The sequence below is a fragment of the Hemitrygon akajei genome, chromosome 7 (genome assembly GCF_048418815.1).
Source record: "Hemitrygon akajei chromosome 7, sHemAka1.3, whole genome shotgun sequence".
In the NCBI taxonomy this organism is placed as follows: Eukaryota; Metazoa; Chordata; class Chondrichthyes; order Myliobatiformes; family Dasyatidae; genus Hemitrygon; species Hemitrygon akajei.
Window position 1 is genome coordinate 106,767,016 of NC_133130.1, and position 23,479 is coordinate 106,790,494.

A 23,479-nucleotide genomic window follows, 5' to 3' on the forward strand; every position below is an offset into this window, starting at 1 on the left:
AGAGGAAAGAAAACTAATGGGAACCAAGAGGTAAGTGAAGTGACAAGCCTCAACATCATTCAGATTGGAGAATTTAATAGTGTTGGGGGCACCACAGTAGTGTAGTGGTTAGCGCAATGCAATTACAGCTTGAGGTGTCAGAGTTCAGAGTTCAATTCCAGAGTCCTCTGCAAGCAAGTACATGTGTTCCTTGCTAGGTGGCATGGATCAAAGAGCCAAAAGGACCTGCTCCACACCAACTCAAAATGAAAATAAGACACCTCAATAAAACCGGAGTCAATGGGTCTCTTAAAATAAAAAAAAAATCAGTGGTTGGAGTTGTACCTCTCGCAAAGGAAAATGGTGGTTGTTGTATGAGGTCAATCATACTGGTCCCAGGACATTTCCAAAGGAATTCCTTTTTGCAGTATCCTAAGCCTAAATTTTCAGCTGTTCAATAACTTTACTGGTACTATAGGTCAGAAGTAATTCACTGATGATTGGACAATGTTCAAATCTATTCTCAACTCTTCAGTATTCATTAAGCTATGCAAGTGTGCAACAGGACCTCAACAACGTTCAAGGGTGTGATTGGTAAGTGGCAAGTAGCATTTTGATTACAAATGTGACCAGCAATCTCCAAGACAGTTCAACAAGCAGATCTTGACATTCAATGTAATTACCACTTTAAAAAACCCCACCATTAATACAATTTGGATTACCACTAACACAAAATTAAGCTACATCAATACCACACATACAAGAGCAATTCAGACTAGTATCTTAAAGGGTGATTGCCTCATCTCCTGACACTGCATGAGACCTTTCCACCATCTGCAAGTAAATCAGGCAGATAATAACAAGCTCCCCTCCCTACATGAATGCACCATCAATTCTAAAGCAACAACATGATCTTGGGAACACAAAGTACACTGCAGATGCTATGGTCAAATCAACACATACAATAAGCTGGAGGAACTCAGCAGGTCGGGCAGCATCTGTGGAAATGAGCAGTCAACGTTTCGGGCCGAGACCTGACGAAGGGCCTGCTGAGTTCCTCCAGTTTATTGTATGTGTTAGCATGATCTTGGGCAAAGGTGCCCAATTCTTAGGCACTCCATAAACCACCCTAACCATACAGAAGCTCTGATATGCACCAAGTAAAAAATTTATGAGTTACTTGTCCAGACTACTCCAACAGCAGCTCCTAAAACTTAATCACTAACTAGAGGCAATAGGTACTTAGGAACATCACCGTCACATGTGGCTTCCTTTCCAAGTCACACCATCCTATTTTGGAAATATATCACTGAATCTGGAGATCATGAAACTCACTAAGACTGCATCTCACCATTGCCTTCTCAAGAACCGTTAAGCAATTGGTAATAAATCCTGTCTTTGCAAATAACATCCAGGCAGCAAAATATGTAACATAAAAATTAGTATTATTTTCCCCCAATAGCCACTGAAACTGAGCAAATACATAGAGAAATTCCCTCCTTAAATGAGAAACTTGCAACCCAGCTCGCAATCAGATCTACGTCAGAGACAGCGTCCTACTCACCATCTGTCACAGATGTGCTGTAGAAGAGTTAAATGATAAGGGGCATAGATAACAATATACAGTTGCAAGGAAAAGGTTGTGAACCCTTTGTGAACCTGGCTTTTTGCATGAATTACTCAAGATGTGGTCTGATCTTCATCTAATAATACACATCACAATAATACATAACACAATAGCATTTCTCATCAATACTTGAGTACACCATTTAAACAATCACAGTTTAAGTTCAAAAAATTATGTGAACCTCTGTGGTAATGCCTTCTACAAAAGCTATTTTGAGTCAGGTGTGCAAATCAATGAGATAAGGGTGGAGGTGTGGGTTGTAGGGGTACGCTGCCCGATAAAAAAAAGAAGACAAAAATCAGGTTACTGACAGAGCCTGCTCTTCAAGAAAGATCTGGCCACGTGTATTATGTCTCAATCAAAACAACTTTCAGAGGAGGGGGCATCACGTGATGACGTAGGGTCGAGACGTTGGGAATCCAGCTCCCTCGTAAAAAGTAATGAAATAGGGTTTAAGTGAAGAAGAATTAACAAATACCTACTAGTAACTATTTATAAGCAACTCAGGATTATTTTTAGATATGGCTCCTAAACCGAAACAGAAGAAAGCTACTACTTCGAAAACTGCGCAAGTCGGCGGGGAAAAAGGCCTAACTGTTTCAGCGAAGCCTCGTACTCAAGTTGGATCTCCTCCCGGAGAAGTGCATGGCACTTCTGATGGTTCGGGACAGGAAGTTGCGGCAATGTCAGCGGTCTCTAAGAAGAAACGGCAAGAACAACGCATGTGCGAAGAAACAAGTATGCATGAACAGATATTAACAAAACTACAAATCCCAACTACGGCTGGAAGTGAATCGGAAGTGGAATCAGATTCTTTGGGAAACACAGATGAAGAAGAGGAGGAAAAGGAGGAGATTAAAGGAGACATAAGAGATATCTTGATATATATGATGAATGAATTAAAAGCTATAAGAACAGATAGAAGAAGGATGCAGATTACACTCGATAATGTGGTGGAAAAACAAAAGAAGATGGATAATAAAGTTAAAGAGATGGAAGTAAAAATGGAAGAAAACACTGAAAGAATAGATAAGATAGAAGACAATAACCTTGCCTGGACAACAGAAAGAAAACGGATGTTGGAAAAAATAGATGCGCTTGAAAATTCTAATAGACGAAATAATATTAAAATTGTTGGTCTTATAGAAGGTACAGAGGGAGAAAATCCAATAAAATTCTTCCAAGAATGGATTCCGAAAATTTTGGAAATGAAAGAAGGAAGTCAAGTAATTGAAATTGAAAGAGCACACAGAGCTTTAAGACCAAAACCTCAACAAGATCAAAATCCAAGATCAATTTTGATAAAATGCTTAAGGTACCAAGATAAAGAAATGATCTTGAAGGCAGCTACTCAAGGTGCTAAAAAGAGAAATGGGCCATTGATGATAGATGGGAAAAGAGTTTTTTTTTATCCAGACATAAGTTACGATCTTCTGAAGAGGCGGAAGGAATTTAATCCAGTGAAAAAATCTTTATGGGAAAAGGGCTATAAATTTTTATTGAGCTACCCAGCAAAACTGATAATTTTCCTGGATAACGAAGAAAGAAGATTTTTTGTTGACTACCGGAAAGCGGAGAAATTTGTACAAGAACTACCTGATATCCACGAGGAGGGGTAAAGAATTATAGAAATGAAGTGGACTAATGATGAAGACTGAAATAAGGTTGGACTTGACGGACATTTATAAGGAATAAGAAGAAAAAAAAATAGTTGAGGAGTATTAATTGGGAGTAGAGACATTAATTATTTTCTTTTCCTTTTTCTTCACTAATATATTTTTTTTCTTTTTTTTTGCGGGGGAGCTGGAGGAGCTCCTGATTGATGGCTGAGAGTTTCACGTGTACAATCATGGCGATTGTCATGACCCATAAAATGCGGGGGGGGGGGGGGGGGTAATGTTGTGTTTCTTTTTATTCGCAACATTAGTGGGGGGGGTATTTTGTTTTTGTTTTTTTTCTTATATATTAGTTACCTTTCTTCTATTTTTCTTCTTTTTTGCCTGGATGGTTGGGGAGAGACACATAGCAACATGGAGAATTTTAAAGAGTTCCCAAGGTATTATGAATGATTAATTTACTTAATTTTTTAAGTTTTAATGTTAATGGATTTAATGGAACTGTGAAAAGAAAAAGAGTTTTAACATATATTAATAAAATGAAAGGAGATATAGCTTTTATACAAGAAACACATTTAACAGAAACAGAACATAAGAAATTAAAGAGAGATTGGGTTGGAAATGTCATTGCAGCTTCATTTAATTCAAAATCGAGAGCAGTTGCAATTTTGGTTAATAAAACTTTACCAATTAAAATACAAAATGCAGTAATTGATTCTGTGAGGAGATATGTGATTATACATTGTCAAATTTTTTCAGAATTATGGACTCTTATGAACATTTATGCACCAAATGAAAATGATGCAAAATTCATACAAGAAGTTTTTTTGAACTTGGCTGATGCACATGATAAAATATTAATAGGTGGAGACTTTAATTTTTGTTTAGATCCAGTTTTGGATAGGTCAACTAAAGTTGCTACAAAATCAAAAGTAATAAAACTAACTTTATCATTAATGAAAGATTTAAATCTGATTGATTTATGGAGAAAAATTAATCCAAGAGAAAGAGACTATTCATTTTATTCAAATAGACATAAAACTTACTCAAGGATTAATTTTTTTTTATTATCAAAAAATATTCAGGATAGAGTGAAAAGTGTGGAATATAAAGCAAGAATACTGTCAGATCATTCCCCCTTGATAATGACAATGATAAGGAGGAATCGATCTATAGATGGAGATTTAATTCAATTTTATTAAAACTTCAAGATTTTTGTGATTTTATGAAAAAACAGATTCAATTTTTTTGGGATACAAATTTACATTCAGTTGAGGATAAAATTGTATTATGGGAAGCGATGAAAGCATATTTAAGGAGTCAGATTATAAGTTATACATCTAAAATTAAGAAGGAATACATGACAGAAATAGATCAATTGGAAAAAGATATCATAAAGTTAGAAAAAGAATCTCAAAGATATATGACAGGAAAAAAACGAAGACAACTTGTTTTATAAAAAATTACAATATAATACACTCCAGACATATCGTACAGAAGAAGTAATTATGAGAACAGAAATATTATGAATTAGGTGAAAGATCACATAAGATTCTTGCTTGGCAGCTGAAAACAGAACAGGCTTCTAAAACAATAAATGCAATTAGAACAAGTGCAAATAAGGTTACTTATAAACCTTTAGAAATTAATGAAACTTTTAAAAAATTTTATTCTGAACTATATCAATCAGAATCACAAAATAAGACTGCTGAGATAGATAAATTTTTATCACAAATAACCCTTCCAAAATTATATTTGGAAGAACAGAAAGGATTAGATATGTCCTTTACATTAAAAGAGGTTGAAGAAGCTTTAGGATCACTTCAGAGTAATAAATCCCCAGAAGAAGATGGTTTTCCTCCTGAATTTTCTAACAAATTTAAAGATTTATTAATTCCTCCTTTTATGGAATTAATATATCAAGTGGAAAGAATGCATAAACTTCCACAATCTTTTTTAACAGCGATTATAACTGTATTGCCAAAAAAAGATAGAGATCCTTTAAAACCAACATCAAATAGGCCTATTTCTTTATTGAATACAGATTATAAAATAATAGCAAAAATTTTATCTAATAGAATATCGAAATATTTACCAAAATTAATGCATATGGATCAAATAGGTTTTATTAAAAACAATCAATGGATAATATAACTCGGTTACTTAGTATAATTCATTTGGTACAAAAAAGAGAGAAAATGAGCGTGGCAGTTGCTTTGGATGCAGAAAAAGCATTTGATAGATTGGAATGGGATTTTTTATTTAAGATATTGGAAAAATATGAGTTAGGAAAATTTTTTATACAATGGATTAAAACCTTAAATACTAATCCTCAAGCTAAAGTAGTTACAAATGGTTAGATTTCAACACCATTTAGCTTAACGAGGTCAACTAGACAAGGCTGCCCATTATCACCTGCTTTATTTGTATTGGCAATAGAACCATTAGCTGAATTAATTAGAACAGATCCAGACATTGGGGCTTTAGAGTTAATCAAGAAGAATATAAGATTAATTTATTTGCTGATGATGTTTTGATTTATTTAACAAACCCATTGCAATCTTTGCAAAGACTATCTTTTAGATTGGAAGAATATGGGAAAGTATCAGGGTATAAAGTAAATTGGGATAAAAGTGAAATTTTACCCCTTACCAAAGGAAATTATAATCAATGTCGATTAGTAACTCAATTTCGATGGTCAATAAATGGGATAAAATATTTAGGTATTAGAGTTGATAATGATGTAAAAAAATTTATATAAACAAAATTATTTGCCATTATTAAAAAAAAATAAGAGGATCTTGATAAATGCATGATGTTACCAATAACATTAATAGGTAGAGTTAATGCTGTAAAAATGAATATATTTCCTAGATTGCAATATTTATTCCAAACTTTACCAATACAATTGCCTCAGAAGTTTTTTCAAGAACTGAATAAATATGTAAGGAAATTTCTTTGGAAAGGAAAGATGTCAAGAATATCATTGGAAAAACTGACATGCAAATTTGATTTAGGAGGGTTACAACTTCCAAATTTTAAGAATTATTATAAAGCAAATCAACTTAGATTTATTGCGTCTTTTTTTGATGAAGAAAAAGCGGCATGGATTAGAATAGAATTAGATAAGATCGGAGAAAACATACCAGAAGATTTTATATATAAATGGGAACCCAAATGGATACGGGAAAAAAAAGAATCTCCTATATTAAGACACTTGATAGATTTATGGAATAAGGTAAATATGGACGATGAGATAAAGAAATCTTTATTAGCAAAAAGAACTTTAATTCAAATAGGTATATTCCTTTTACAATGAATAATAAACTTTTACATAATTGGTTCCAAAAGGAGATTAAATATATAGGTGATTGTTTTGAAGGAGGTATATTGATGTCGTTTGATCAATTAAAAAATAAATATAAAATATCAAACAACACTCTTTTCTGTTATTTTCAATTAAAGGCTTATTTACGAGAAAAGCTGGGTCAAACAATGTTGATGCCAAAACCTAGTGGAATAGAAATATTAATTCAAAAAGGAAAAATTAAAAAATTTATATCATGTATGTACAATTTGATTCAAAAACAGACAATTAAATCAAGAATTCATAAATCAAGACAAAAATGGGAATCTGATTTGAATATTAAAATTGATGGAAAAAGCTGGTCAAGATTATGTTCTGATAGTATGATAAATACAATAAATGTTCCACTTAGATTAGTACAATATAATTTTTTACATCAATTATATATAACACCACAGAAAATAAATAGATAAGTTCAAATATGTCTGACCAATGTTTTCGATGTAATCAAGAAATTGGTACTTTTTTACATTCTACTTGGTCTTGTTTTAAAATTCAATCATTTTGGATAAATCTAAGACCTTTATTGGAACAAATTACTGGAGTACAACTCCCACATAGTCCAATATTATTTTTATTAGGAGACATTGAAGGGACAATACCGAAACTTAAATTGAATATCAGAAAAAAATTATAAAAATTGCATTGGCAGTAGCCAAAAAAGTTATCGCAGTTACTTGGAAATCTGATTTATATTTAGCTATGGATCATTGGAATAATGAAATATATAGTTGTATTCCACTTGAAAAAATTACATACAATCTAAGAAATGAATATGATATATTTTTGAAAATTTGGCTCCCATACCTACAAAAGATAGGATTAAATACATAGGTCCTTTGAAGATAAAATTATAAAGTAATTGGGGAAAGTAAAAATAAAAATTAAAATTATTTTGAACTCCATGGAGCATGTGGGGATCCTCCGATATCCAGGCAATCTTTCTCTTCTTTCTTTTTCTTTCTTTCTTTAGACAAGGGTTAAGGGGGGGGAGGGTTAAGGGGAGGGGGGAGGGTTAATATTACTTTTTCTCTCTTACTATTTTATCATTACATTTATTCTTTGTAATTTTCTAAAAATTTAATAAATAAATAATTTAAAAAAAAACTTTCAGAGGACGCTGGAAGAATTGTAGAGACGCATGAAGCTAGAAAAAGCTACAAAAGCTTGTGTAATGTTTCACTGTTAAGGCTAATGTAATGGCTTCTCTGTAATGTTCACTGCTGAGGTAACGGTTCCTCTGTAGAAGCAATGTTTGGGTTATGGCTGGAGATAAGGACTGTTGTATACATGTTAGCCAATCAGAGATTGATGTTTGTCTTGTGTATCTGGAAGGATGTTTTTTCACGGTCTTTTGTCGAGGAGAGATGAAGACAGCTGGTAGACCACCAGAAGGAGTGGACTGCGATCTGGGAGCTCCAAAGTGAACTTTTGACTTGAGTTGGGTCCTTTTTAAAATTTTCATTACTAACCCTATATGCAGATTAAGATTCATAAAGTTCAATCATTTAATTGCATATGGTGTACTGTCTGATATTTTGCATTGTGGGTTTGTAACTGGGGGTACATTACACAGCATCCATACAAATGTGATTTCCCAGTTTGGCGGGGCCGAAGGCTGTTTCCCCGAGACAAACACGAGCTGGGCAAGCCAGGTTTGGCCAGCATGTGTTCGTCTAAGGGAAGACGGCCTCTGGCCCCGCCAAACTGAGAAATCTCGTTTGTGTGGATGCTGCGTGATGTGCTGCCTGGTTACAAATCTGAACCGCAAAATATCAGACCGTATTCTTAATCTGAATATATGGCTAATAAAGAAAATAAATAGAAAAAGGGCCAATTTTAAGGAAAAAGTCAAATGTGCATGTTGGAGCTCACTGATAAGGCCATTTGTCCATCATCAACCTCCTCCGTGCGTCGCTGATCTTCGGACCCTCGCTCCCTGTCTACTCCATGTGCAGATAGAACCACAGAACCATAGAACACTACAGCACAGTACAAGCCCTTCAGCCCTCCATGTTGTGCCAACCCATGTAATCCTTAAAAAAAAGTACAAAACCCACACTACCCCATAACCCTCAATTTTTCTTTCATCCATGTGTCTATCCAAGAGGCTCTTAAATACCCCTGTTTTAGCCTCCACCACCATCCCTGGCAAGTCATTCCAGGCACTCACAACCCTCTGTGTAAAAAACTTACCCCTGATGTCTCCCCTAAACTTCCCTCCTTTAATTTTGTACATATGCCCTCTGGTGTTTGCTATTGGTGCCTTGGGAAACAGGTACTGACTATCCACCCTATCTATGCCTCTCATAATCTTGTAGACCTCTAATCAAGTCCCTTCTCATTCTTCGGCGCTCCAAAGAGAAAAGTCCCAGCTCTGCTGACCTTGCTTCATATGACTTGTTCTCCAAACCAGGCAACATCCTGGTAAATCTCCTCTGCGCCCTCTCCATAGCTTCCGCATCCTTCCTATAATGAGGTGACCAGAATTGAACACAATACTCTAAGTGCGGTCTCACCAGAGATTTGTAGAGTTGCAACATGACCTCTCTACTCTTGAACTCAATCCCCCTGTTAATGAAGCCTAGTATCCTATAGGCCTTCTTAACTACCCTATCAACCTCTGCAGTGACCTTGAGGGATGTATGGATTTGAACCCCAAGGTCCCTTTGTTCATCCACACTCTTAAGTAACTGACCATTAATTCTGTACTCAGTCTTCTGGTTTGTCCTTCCAAAATGCATCACTTCACACTTGTCCGGATTGAACTCCATCTGCCATTTTTCTGCCCAACTCTGCAGTCTGTCTATATCCTCTTGTAACCTTCGACCACCTACAGCTCCATCCACAACTCCTCCAATCTTCGTGTCATCCGCAAACTTACTCGCCCATCCTTCTGCCTCTACATCCAGGTCATTTATAAAAATCACAAATAGCAGGGGTCCTAGGACCGATCCCTGTGGCACTCCACTAATCACCGACCTCCAGGCAGAATACTTTCCTTCCATAACTACTCTCTGATTTCTTCCTTTAAGCCAATTTTTTTATCCAAACAGCCAAGGTTCCACTTATCCCATGCCTCATGACTTTCTGGATGAGTCTCTCATGAGGGACCTTGTCAAATGCTTTGCTAAAGTCCATGTAGACCACATCCACTGCCCTACCCTCATCAATTTCTTTTGTTACCTCTTCAAAAAACTCAATCAGGCTTGTGAGGCATGATCTTTCCCTCACAAAGCCATGTTGACTATCCATGAGAAGACTGTACTTCTCCAAATGCTCGTAGATCCTATCCTTAAGAATCCTTTCCAGTAGTTTGCATACCACCGACATAAGATTCACCGGTCTATAGTTCCCAGGTTTCTCCCTATTACCTTTTTTAAACAAGGGAACTACATTTGCCATTCTCCAGTCCTCCGGCACTTCCCCTGCTACCAGTTCTCTCCACGTGCATCTTCCCTCTTCATCTCTCGCCGACAAAAGACAGCCAAATCTCTACTAGACCCACAAGAAAGAACATCCCACTCATTGGCTAACATACGTTTCAAAGGCCCCGTTATCTCTAGTCATAACCCAAACATTGCTGCTACAGAGAAACCATTACTTATCAGTGGAACATTACAGAGCAGCCATTACATTAGCAGTGAAACCTTACAGCACGTTACAAGCATTTCTAAAGACCTGAGTGTTCATCAGCTCACAGTAAGAGAAACTGCCTGCAAATGGAGGAACTTCAGTACTGCTGCTACTCTCCCTAGGCATGGGCACAATGCTAAGATCACACCAAAAGCACAGCGTGCAATGCTGAAGGTGGTGAAAAGAACCTGCAACAAGAAAAAGACCTACAGAAATTTCTAGAACTTCCTAGTCTCTGTTCATGTGCCCATTATAATAAAAACACTGAAACCACTACTCTTCAAAAAAAAACCCATTGCTGCACAAGCTTGCAAAAGACCACCTGATGTTCCACAACCTTTCAGAGACAATGTTCTATGGACAGATGAGACAAAACTTGAACTTAGAGGCAGAATCACACACCACTATGTCTGAAGGATAAAGGGCACTGCACACCAACATCAAAATCTCACCCCAGTGTGAAGCATGGTGGAAGGAGTGTCATGGCTTGGGGCTGCTTTGCTGCCTCAGGGCCTGGACAGTTTGCAATTGTTCAAAGAATAATGAATTCAAAATTGTATCAAGATATTTTTACAGGAGAATGTCAGGGTAGCGATCTGTCACCTGAAGTTTAATAGAAGTTGGATGATGCAACAATGATCAGAAACACAAGAGTAAACAACAATGATTTAAAAAGAAATTCATGTTTTGGAGTGGCTTGTTAGGGTGATTTTTGGGTTTAGGTCATTCAACAAGCCAAGTCAGAGTTCAGACCTTAATGAATTCTGATGCTGTGACGTGACCTGAAGAAATGAATTGACTTTATTTCTTACATCCTTCACATACATGGGTAAAAATCTTTATGTCTCCATCTAAATGTGCAATCATAGTAATTTATAATAAATAGAACAGTCAGTGTAATATAGAGTACACTCAAATAAATGTGAGCTCATCAGTCTGATGGCCTGGTAGAAGAAGCTGTCCCAGACCCTGTTGGTCCTGGCTTTAATGCTGCGGTACCACTTCCCAATTTTTAGCAGCTGGAATAGTTTGTGGTTGGGATGGCCTGGGTTCCCAATGATCCTACAGGCCCTTTTTACACACCTGTCCTTGTAAATGTCCTGAATCATGGGAAGTTCACAGCTACAGATGCGCTGGGCTGTCCGCACCACTCTCTGCAGAGTACTGCGATTAAAGGAGATACAGTTCCATACCAGACAGTGATGCAGCCAATCAGGATGCTCTCAATTGTGCCCATGTAGACACTCCTTAGGAGTCAGGGGCCCATAACAAACATCCTCAACTGTCTGAGGTGCAAGAGGCACTATTGTGTCTTTTTCCACCACACAACTGGCAGCTGGTGTGCAGAGAGCTCGTGAACTCCTCGGTGATGTGGATGCTGAGGAACTTGAAGCTGTTTACCCTCTCATCCCCAGATCCATTGATGTCAATAGGGATTAGCCCATCTCCAATCCTCCTGTAATCCACAACAGCTCCTTTGTTTTTGCGACATTGAGGGACAGGTTGTTTTCTTTACACCACTGTGTCAGAGAGATGGTTTTCTTCCCTGTAGGCCACCTCGTTATTGTCTGAGATAAGGCTGTTCATGCAAGGTATTCCAGAAATATTGATGAACTGAAACAGTTTTGTATGGAGGAATGGTCCAAAACTTCCCCTCATTGTTGTGCAAGTCTGATCAGCAGCTACAGGTAATGTTTGGTGGAGGTTATTGCTGCTAAAGAAAGTTCAACCAGATATTAAATACAAGGTTTTACATACTTTTTCCAGCCTGGACTGTGAATGATTAAACATGTTCAATAAAGGCATGAATGGTACAATTGTTTGTGAGTTATTAGTTTAGGTAGATTGTGTTTATCTATTATTGTGACTAAGATGAAGATCAGACCACTTTTTACAAGTAATGCAGAAAACCAAGTATTTGCAAAAGGTTCAGAAATTTTTTCTTACAACTGTATCTGCAACATCAAAACACACTGAAGCCTCTGTCCTTTAGAAATCTTAAAGTAACAAATCCAGAATCATGACATAACTACTCTAATGTGGTAAGAACCTGCACATCTAGAAAAACTTCTATGAAACTTACCACCACTAACGTGCACTTCATAAAGTGAGTATCTAGGTGAGGACAACATCCGCATGTCTGGCCGGAATTTCTCTGCAAGAGTTTCTATGACATCTTGTGTTGTGGCTGTGCTGGACACCCTGATGCACTTTGTTGCAAAGTTTCCAGCTACTTTGTCTTGAAAATAAAATCTCATCACACCATGGAACTCCAAATCCTAGGAAATTAAAAATGAAAAATTAGTAAATATAAATTACATCTTAAGTATAAAGCCAGGCATTAAATTATAAAAGAAAGACATTGAGCAAATTAGAACTCCTTTCTTTCATGCTTTCCCTTAAAAACAAAATCACATTAAGCAATAATACTGACTTATTTAAAGTCCATTGATATCTTTTTAATAATCTGGATTTAAAACTCTATAGTTACATCCCTTCATCTACGAAGATACTCCTGCAATGTGTTGATGCCAATTATGAGGGGTGGCTCATTGTATGATGTGTTGAACTGTGTCCACAACTCTGTAGTCGTGATGTATTAAGTGACATGTTTTCAATGGGGCATGGCAAATTTAGTCCTATAGAAGTAGAGGCGCTGGTGCACTTTCTTGGCTGTATCATCTACATGGCTGAACCAGGACAGGCTACTATATATTAGCATAACCTGCCTATTGTCTTACACCCCAGTCTACTGATCACTTTGGATCCTCTCTCAGCATTCCTCTTTATACTGGCCATCTCGGCTATGCATTCTGCTCTGATTCAACTTAAAATATCAACAATTCCCTTCCTTCCACAGGTGCTACCCAACTCAGAATACTGCAGATTGTTTGTTCTCCAGATTACAGCATTTGGAGTCTCATCTGAAGCTCCTAACTGCATAACCTACAGGCAGTGAATGCTTCATTTTGTGAGGATACATACGGTACATAACTTGGATAATTACGATTCAAAATGTACATCATGTCTTGGCTTAGGTGTACTTACCAGTAAATTTGCTGACCATACAATTGTGTAGTAGATACTGCAATGACAATTGTGAAAGAATACAGAGGGACACATCAGTTGGAAAGTTGAGTGAAGTGATAATAGATGGAATATATTCCAGACAATGGTGAGGTAATGCTTTTTGGGAAGCCAAATATTAACAGCACTGAAATTGCATAAATGGCAATGATCTTGGAAATGTTAATGCACAGATGGACTTTAGGTGTACATGGAGTATTGAGCAGTTTTGGGTCCCTTATCTACGAAAGGATATGTTGGCACTGGTGGGGGTCCAAAGGAGGTTCATTTGAATGATTCCAGGAATGAAAGTGTTAATGTATAAGGCTCTGATGGCTGTGTCAGTATGGCGGGGGGGGGGGGGTGAATAACACTGAAATCTATCAAATATTGAAAGGCCTAGATAGACTGGACATGGAGGCAATGTCTCCTCTAGTGTGGGAGTCTTAGACCAGAGAGCAAAGTCTCAGAATAGTGGGACATTACTTTAGAAGAGAGATGAGGAGGAATTTCTTTAACCAGAGGATGGTAAGTCTGTGGAATTCATTGCCACAAATGGCTGGGGAGGCCAAGTCATTGAGTACATTTAAAATTTGAAGTTGATAGGTTCTTGATTAGTAGGAGCATTAAAGGTTATGGGACGAAGGCAGAGAATGGGGTTCAGAGCAACAAAAATCAGCGATGATAAAATGGCCTAATTCTGCTCCTTGGTCTTGTAGTCTGAAAATAGCCACTTAGATGAAAAGAATACAGCAGGCAGCACTTGCCATGCTTGCCTTCATAGGTGAAGACTTTTGAATCTGACACCACACGAAGTATTATACTGTTGGCCCTCCTTATCCATGAGGGATTGGTTCCAGGACCCCTCGTGGATACCAGAAAACATGGATGCTCAAGTCCCTTATTCAACCTGTCTCAATGTGGTGGGTCTTAGGACCCAGCGGAACCCCAGACCTTATTTCACCTGTCTCAGTGCAGTGGACATTACGACCCCGGTGTCAGACCTCTGAATTCACAGTGTTTCTGTTCACGAAAATAATCACGATCACGATTGAAAATGAAGTGGAAATAATAAAGCGATCGGAAAGAGGTGAAACACCATCGGTCATTGTAAAAGCGTTAGGCTACGTCGATCAACAATCAGAACAATTTTAAAAGGATAAAGTGAGAAAGGCCCTGCCCCGATGAAAGCTACAATTATTACTAAGCAACGCAGTGGTTTAATTATTGGGTTTTGGGTTTTTGATCCTCCACATCAACCCAGCACAGATGGAGAGCGCACTCGAAAGCGGTCTGTCACTGGCTCCCGAGCCCGGCACTGAAACATACTGTAGATTCCGGACTACAGAGCGCACCTGATTAAAAGCCGCTGGCTCTAATTTTAGAAATAAAATCAATTTTTTACTTGTACAGGCCGCACCGGATTTTAGGCCGCACTGGATTTTCGGCCGCAGGTGTCCCACGTTGTAATATGAGATATTTACACAGAAAGATATTACATGTGAGGATTTTTTAACTTTTAATTAAATCCATATGGTAACAAACAAATATATATTGCAAATGCTTTTTTTTGAACCGTGCCTGTAACGCGGCTACTTTTAAATATACGTTGCGTATACTTTTTTACTGAACAACATTCCAATATCTCCTAATGACTGGTAAAAAATATATATACTGCAGCCTACCAGGAAAAGTTATTGATCGCCTTTAACTTAAAAGCAGCGTTCGCTCAGATCCAAAGCCGCTCGCGTAATGTGCTCGCCCCCGCCGTCCCGTTTATCGCAAACTGGTATCCCACAAGACGCGGCGAAACCGGGTGTGACGTCATAGCATCCCGCGATGTAGTACAGAAAACAAATATAGTTAAAACTCTTCTAACTTTAACTAGAAAATGAATTACTAAGCGAAAATATTATAAACTAAATAACTGCCATAAAGGCAGCACAATGCTTTTCTTCGAGTGTTTTCCATGTTGATGAGGGCGAGTACAAATGACTGATTTACAATAATTTAATTGTGAAAGTACGCTTGATTTATCGTACAATTTCATTGGACCTCTGTGAACTACTCATCAATTTTATTGGTCTACTGTTACGAGGCAAAATGTTTTTGGCGGCATGAAAAAAATAATGCATTAGCCGCTCCGTATTAAAGGCCGCAGAGTTCAAAGCTGTTCAAAATGTGGGAAAAAAGTAGCGGCTTATAATCCGACATCTACGGTACATTCTTAAGTGTTTTATATGCATAGAAAGGTAAAGTATATATACTATATACTAAGACAAACATTTGACTAACTGACGCTTAATAATACCCAATGTACCTGTTCCGACTTACTTAGTAAGAAAACTTCAGATTTTTTCAATCCCGATCCACGATAACCCAAGCATGGCCTCCCGTATACTTTAAATCATCTCTAGAATACTTATAATACCTAATACAATGTAAATACTATGTAAAATAGTTGTTATACTGCATTGTTTAGGGAATTATGACAAGAAAAGAAAGTCTGTACATGCTCGAACATCAAGTGCTGGAAGAGCACTCCTGGGTTTTCTCAATTTGTGGTTGGTTGAATTCGCAGATGCAGAACTCACAGATAAGGAGGGCCAACTGTATATAGTTCTGGTCACCACACTACAGGAAGGATATGGCAACAACGGAGAAGTGCTGAAGAGATTCACCAGGTTGTTGTGTGGAATTGAGGGCTGTAGTTAAAGTGAGATTGGATAGGCTGGATTTATTTTTTTTTAAATTGGTATGCAGAATGCTAAGGGATGATCTTAAAATGTTTATAAGATTATGAATGATGGATAGGTTAAATAGTTTTCCCTATTGTGGGGGAGGAAAAAACTAGGAAGTTCAACATCCAATTATTTCCATGGCTGTGGTTATATGGAAAGGGCTTTGAGAATAAGTGCTAAGGCAGCTAGAGCATTTAAAAGGCATTTGGATGAGTACTTGAATAAAAACCCTGGGTTGCCTTCTAGAACAAGAAGGGTCTTCTTGATAGGAGATATTGGACACTTTGGGTTTGTGCTCCTTGGAAGCTTGTGAAAGAAAAGTGACCTTATTTAAACACGTGATCAGTGGGGGTAGGGACTTGTAGGTTGAGTATAGGGGCATTTCCACTGATGGAAGAGTGACAAACACGGGGGGCGGGGGGTGGTTGGCAAACGGTCTGTGAATGCAGGATGGATCATTTGGAACTGAGGACAGTGAAATTTTCTTCTCAGAAAGTGGTGAGTCTCTAGGGTTATTGGGCCCTGCGAATGGTGGGGGCCATTTCATCGGATGAATTTGGTGGGAAATGGATAAATATTTGAAGAATGAGAGGCATTGATTATGTGGATAGTCAGAGGCTTTGCCCCAGGGCTGAAATGGCTAACAAGAGAGGGCATAGTTTTAAGGTGCTTGGAAGTAGGTACAGAGGAGATGTTAGGGGTAAGTTTTTTTAATGCAGTGGTGAGTGAGTGGAATGGGCTGCCGGCGGCGGCAGAAACAATAGGGTCTTTTAAGAGACTCCTGGATGGCTACACGGAGCTTAGAAATATAGAGGGCTATGGATAAAGCCCAGGTAGTTCTATGGTAGGGACATGATCAGCACAGCTTTGTGGGCCGAAGGACCTGTATTGTGCTGTAGGTTTTCTATGCTTCTAATTAGCTTAGTCAGGCATCATGGTATGGACAAACTGGGCTTCTTCTGTACTATACAATTTTATGACCATGACTTTAAGACTTTCATGCTGATTAAATGCAATTTAGATTAATTCATTAAAAAATCATTAGTGGACTCACATTACTCAACCAAACAACCACAAGCTGTAAATCTTAATCACACCAGCAGGCCATTTGGGTTCTAAAATCCACCATGAGACAATGCTTTGAATTAAGGCAATCTTAGGTTCTACAGTCCACAATGTAAAATGACTAAAGCAAAAAGTAATAAAAACTTGATAGTTGCCAAGTTATCCAAGTTACTTTTCACATCTTCATTAACACTTTCAGTTGGCATATGCTTATATGAATTACCATTACCACCACCTAACTGTTATAACAAGATCTGTTAAGACAGTAGCACAAACAGTTGTGCCACCTTGCTGTCTGATTTGTTGATGACAAATCAAATGACTTTAAACAAGTTTGTTCACAAACAAACAAGGCTTTCCACAATCCCATTCTCTCTTTAGGATAAAAAATGCATTAATCTCAATGCAGAACTGGAAAATGTTGCGCATCTTTGTTTTTTTTTTTGCTTTAAAACTAAATAATCAATAAATGAAAGGTTTACAGTTGTCTTGTAAGGATAAAAGCAGAGCTATGGAACTGAAATTTCTCTGACTATGAACAGAAGGTGAAAACCTATAGTATTATAAACCAAGGGTCCTGACGAAGGGTCTCGGCCTGAAACGTCAACAGCGCTTCTCCCTATAGATGCTGCCTAGCCTGCTGTGTTCTACCAGCATTTTGTGTGTGTTGTTGTTAGTATTATAAACAGTTTCTTCCATAAAACTGGACAATGGAATTGGTAATTGAAATAGTTATAAAAAGCACGTGCAAATGAAACATTTCAATATAACATCAGTAAGACAGAATAAAGGCAAATGTGCATTAAGTGAAAGGGTAAAAATGTAATATATTATTAAGCCAAGGAAGATGTTGCAACTAAAACTACAAATTAACCATATGTCAGGAAATTTATGGATGACACCAAGATTGGGGGCTGCAGTGGAGAGCAGGGAAGACCGAAGTTTGTAGCGAGAGCTGGACCAGCTGGAAAAACTGGTTGAAAATGATAGATGGTAAATTTAATACAGACAAATGTGAGGTGTTGCACTTTGGGAGAACAAACCAGGGTAGGACTTTCACAGCAGACAGTAGGGCACTGAGGAGCATGGTGGAACAAAGGGGTCTGAAAATACAGATCCATATATCCTTGAAAGTGGCTTCACAGATAGATAAAGTTGTATAGAGAGCTTTTGCCATAAGTACTTTCATAAATCACAGCATGAATACAGGAGTTGGGATGTACAAGACATTGGTGAAGCCTAATTTGGAGCACTGTGCGCAGCTCTGGTCACCTACCGACAGGAAAGGTGGAATAGTGAGAAAATTTACAAAGATATTGCTGGGGCTTGAGGACCTGAGTTAAGGAAAGTTGAATAAATTAGGACTTCATTGAATTGACTTGCTTACTTACATCCTTCACATACATGAGTGCAAATCTTAATGTTACGCTTTTGTCAAAATGTGCAATTTATAGTAATTTGTAATAAATAGTATGTAGAACAGGACAGTCAATATAGCATAGAAATACAATTGTCCCCCATGAATTAATCAGTTTGATGGCCTGGTGGAAGAAGCTGTCCCAGATAGGTCCTGGCTTTTATGCCGCAGTACCGTTTCCCAGATGGCAGCAGCTGGAATAATTTGTGGTCAGGGTGCCCTAGAACGTAGGAGAATTAGGGGAGAATTGATGGAGGGCTACAAAGTTTAAGGTACAGATAGGGTAAATGCAAGCAGGACTTTTTGCCATTGAGGTTGGGTGAGACTAGAACTAGAAGTTATTGGTTAAGAATCAAAGGTGGAATATTCAAGGAGAAGCTGAGGGGAAAATCTTCAGTCAGAGGGTAACAAGAATGTGGATCAAGCTGTTAGCGGAAGTTGTGGTGGATGCAGCTTCAATTTCAACTTCCAAGAGAAATTTGGATAAGTACGTGGATGTTGGTGGTATGGAGGGTTCAAGTTCAGGTGTGCGAAAATGGGATTAGGCAGAATAACAGTTCAGCACTCGGATGAAGGGCCTGTTTCTGTACTCTATGACCATCACTATGACTAACTCTCAGTTATTCTGATTTAATGCTTGACAAAAAATGATTAGAGCTTAGAACGTAGCAATCTACAGCATATTACAGGCACTTCAGCCCACAATGTTGTTCCAACCAGGTAATTTACTCTAGGAATGCCTAGAATTTCCCTACCCCGTAGCACACTATTTTTCGAAGCTCCATGCACCTAAGAGTCACTTTAACAGACCCTATTATATCCACATCTACCACCGTTGCTGGCAGTACATACCATTCACCCATCACTGTGAAAAACTTGTACCTACTTCCAAGCACCTTAAAACTATGCCCCTCGTATTAGCCATTTCAGCCATGGGAAAAAGCCTCTGGCTTTCCACGTGATCAATGCCTCTATCATCTTTTACACCTCTATCCGGTCACCTCTCATTTTCTGTCACTCCAAGGAGAAGAGGCCAAGTTCACTCAACCTATTCTCATAAGGCATGCTCTCCAATCCAGGCAACATCCTTGTAAATCTCTTTCGCACTCTTTCTATAGTATCCACATCCTTCCTGTAGTAAGGTAACCAAAACTGAATGCAGTAGTCCAAGTGGGGCATGATCAAGGTCTTGTATAGCTGTAACATTACCTCATGGTTCTTGAACTCAATCCCACAGTTGAAGGCCATCAGACCATACACCTTCTTCACAACACTAAGCTGTGCAGCAGTTTGAGTATCCTATGGACACAGACCCCAAGATCTTGTTGATCCTTCACACTGCCTAGAGTCTCACCATTAATATTACATAACGGTCTTCAAATTTGATCTACCGAAATGAACCACTCCACATTAAGAAAGCTTTTCTCTAGAGCCGGGTTTCCAACCTTTTTAATACCATGGAGCCCTAGCATTATCCGAGGGATCTGTGGACCCCAGTTGGAAACCTCTGCTCTATACTGTTCATTATTGTAAAAATGGTGCATAATTTATGCTTTTTTCTCGTATACACTGCTGCAAGATTTGCTTTATAAAACATGCTAAAAGAATGCCAGATTCTGCCTATCTGAATGCAGAACCATCACCTCTGGCTCCAACAACTTTTCCTCTAGTTCCATACATTAGTCTGCTTGTTAGATTACCCATTTTTTTCTGGAGAAAATAAAAGCTACAGATGCTAGAATCTTGCTCAATGTAGATAAAGGGTCTCAACTCAAAATACTGACTGCCTATTTCCCTCCAAAGATGCCTACCTGACTGAGTCCTTCCAGCAGCGCTTTTTTTTAAAAAAATAAATCAATTTTATCCTGCTCATTTAGTAATATCTGGCAAACCAGAGCACATTTTCATTTCAAATGCATACCTTTCAAATTTTGTTGTAATATATCGTGTACTTGGATTTATAAAAAAACAAATACAAGAATAATCAGTCTAATTTCTGAATCACAGTTCAGCCCCTACTTGCAATAGTTTGTGCATTTCACAGATTTACAAGTAGTATCAGAATCCATTCTAATGCTACTAACTTCACTTTTGCCCACTGTTTCAGTCTATAGACTACCGTAGATTCCGGATTATAAGCCGCTACTTTTTTCCCACATTTTGAACAGCTTTGAACTCTGCGGCCTATAATCCAGTGCGGCTAATACATGGTTTTTTTTTCATGCCGCCTCGTAAACATTTTGCCTCGTAACAGTAGACCAATAAAATTGATGAGTAGTTCACAGAGGTCCAATGAAATTGTACGATAAATCAAGCGCACTTTCACAATTAAATTATTGTAAATCAGTCATTTGTACTCACCCTCATCAACATGGAAAATACTCGAAGCAAGACCCGAGCGCGTCAGACCCGATTAGACCCGATCGCAATGCGCAAGCGTCAGACCCGATTAGACCCGAGCGCATTGCGCAAGCGTCAGACCCGATTAGACCCGATCGCAATGCGCAAGCGTCAGACCCGATTAGACCCGATCGCATTGCGCAAGCGTCAGACCCGATTAGACCCGATCGCATTGCGCAAGCGTGTCAGACCCGATTAGACCCGATCGCAATGCGCAAGCGTCAGACCCGATTAGACCCGAGCGCATTGCGCAAGCGTCAGACCCGATTAGACCCGATCGCAATGCGCAAGCGTCAGACCCGATTAGACCCGATCGCATTGCGCAAGCGTCAGACCCGATTAGACCCGATCGCAATGCGCAAGCGTCAGACCCGATTAGACCCGATCGCATTGCGCAAGCGTCAGACCCGATTAGACCCGATCGCATTGCGCAAGCGTGTCAGACCCGATTAGACCCGATCGCAATGCGCAAGCGTCAGACCCGATTAGACCCGATCGCATTGCGCAAGCGTCAGACCCGATTAGACCCGATCGAAAACGCTGCTTTTAAGTTAAAGTCGATCAATAACTTTTCCTGGTAGGCTGCAATATATATATTTTTACCAGTCGCTAGGAGATATTGGAATGTTGTTCGTGCTGTTCAGTAAAAAAGTATATGCAACGTAATTTGTGTTACCGATACGTATGTATATTTAAAAGTAGCGGTGCGGCCTAAAATCCGGTGCGGCCTTTACAATTAAAAAATTGATTTTATTTCTAAAATTAGAGCCTGCGGCTAATAATCAGGTGCGCTCTGTAGTCCGGAATCTACGGTATTAGCTTGATACTCTTATCTAAGGCAACTACATTTCTCCAAGTTTACTACAATGTAGTTCGTTTTAGTTTCGGACTTGCAGGTTTCAGTTTGAATTACCAATTTAATTCTTGCAAAGGTAATATTTTGTCAATTTTCAAATGGAAAATTGTCCTTTACTATCCAAACAATAGTGAGCAGCTCAAGAACAGAAATCTCTTAAAAAGAAAACTACTGGTAGTGGGATACCACAGAAGAATGAGACTTTTGAATGGAAATGAGACAAAAAAAGCCAAAACATAAAAATGGCAATTGGAGATTCTGAAATAGAGTGATTGATAAAGAGACAATATACACCACCAATCTATTCTCTTCAATAAACCAAATCAAAATAGGCTCAACCATTTTCAAAACTTTTTGCTAAGCCAAGATAAAACTTTTTGAGAAATACAAATATTTTTTCAAGTCCAACATAAATTTTGAACCTACTACAAATAATTTGAAATGGACTATTGTTCAACTATTCCATTAACATGAGTCTTCCTCCAACTTCCTACAGCTGATTCAATAGAAACCAGCTGCACCAGTTGCCAAAACAAGTCCCACACACAAATTATTCCTAAGCACGTGGGAGTAACTTGGCAATCAAATTGCATTCTTTCAGTCTTGTGGTAAATAGCTCATTATGCAAGTTTATATTAATATTTAAGTGTTACAGCCTTGAAGTAGCCACATTTAATTTCTCTATCTCACTTCATGCTACCTTTCCCCTCACCTCCAACACTAACTGGCCTGCCCAATTATAATTGGATAAAAACATTAAAGACAAGAGTCATGCACAAATTTGGTCCGTGCAGCAGTTTTTATGCTGTTATGCATGTTTGAAAGACGTTTTATTGTTCAAGAAATTTTTTGTGCACACACAAAAAAACACTGACTCTTCATGTTTGCATTCCAAATAATAAACCTGTTAGACCCATTGAAAATTTTACACAATTTATGATTTAAGCAGCCATTGTTGCAAATAGCTTCTTGCACATTTGCATGCTAGTTGTTTTAGGTATCAGTGTTTATCCTCTGAACAGTGAGATCAAGATGCTACTCATAATCTTCACAGTGTTGAAAGCAGATTTGAGCGAGGTCAATCGGAACCACAAAATGGCAAATACAACTCAAAAAACAAAGTGTTGTGGTGACCCATTTTCCAGCGCACTCGAACCGGCTCACAAAATGGTGCCAGGCCTTCTTCACCAGCAAGGGGAAAAGCCCGCGCGCAGGAAGGGACTGTGAATATGCCTTCCCGCCCCCATCTGCATGTCGTTATTCCAGCACTGTGTGTAGCACACCGCTACAATTGGTGACCCCGACGGCCCAAACGATATTTGGACTGAAGATGAACGACGCCGCATCTGTTCATGCAGTTTCTTTAAAACTGCCAAGCTTCTGGATGCTGCAACCTCACCTATGGTTCCAACAAACAGAAGTCCAATTCCACATTCGGCAGATAACCTCGGATTCCACACATTACTATTATGTGGCGAGCTCCCTCGACCAGGAGACAGCCACCCAGGTTGAGGAGTTCGTACAGTTGCCCCCAGAGGACGGCAAATACACAGCATTCAAAGCCCTGCTCATAAGGACTTTTGGACTCTCACGGCACGAGCGAGCTGCCCACTTACTGCACCTGGATGGTTTGGGAGACAGGCCGCCGTTGGCATTAATGAACGAAATGCTGACCCTGGCTGAACGACCCAAGCCCTGCCTCATGTTTG

The 23,479-nt window shown here is 38.6% G+C and overlaps 1 protein-coding gene across 6 annotated transcripts in view; it reads right to left on the reverse strand.

Annotated features, from left to right (window-relative positions):
• afdna (afadin, adherens junction formation factor a) overlaps positions 1 to 23,479 on the reverse strand; it is a 230,143-nt gene that overhangs the window by 180,281 nt on the left and 26,383 nt on the right. For all 6 annotated transcript variants that reach the window (XM_073051631.1, XM_073051634.1, XM_073051633.1 and 3 more), the window contains exon 2: positions 12,309 to 12,504. In XM_073051631.1, coding sequence (XP_072907732.1) covers positions 12,309 to 12,504 — 196 coding nt within the window. The remainder of the gene's footprint in view (positions 1 to 12,308; positions 12,505 to 23,479) is intronic.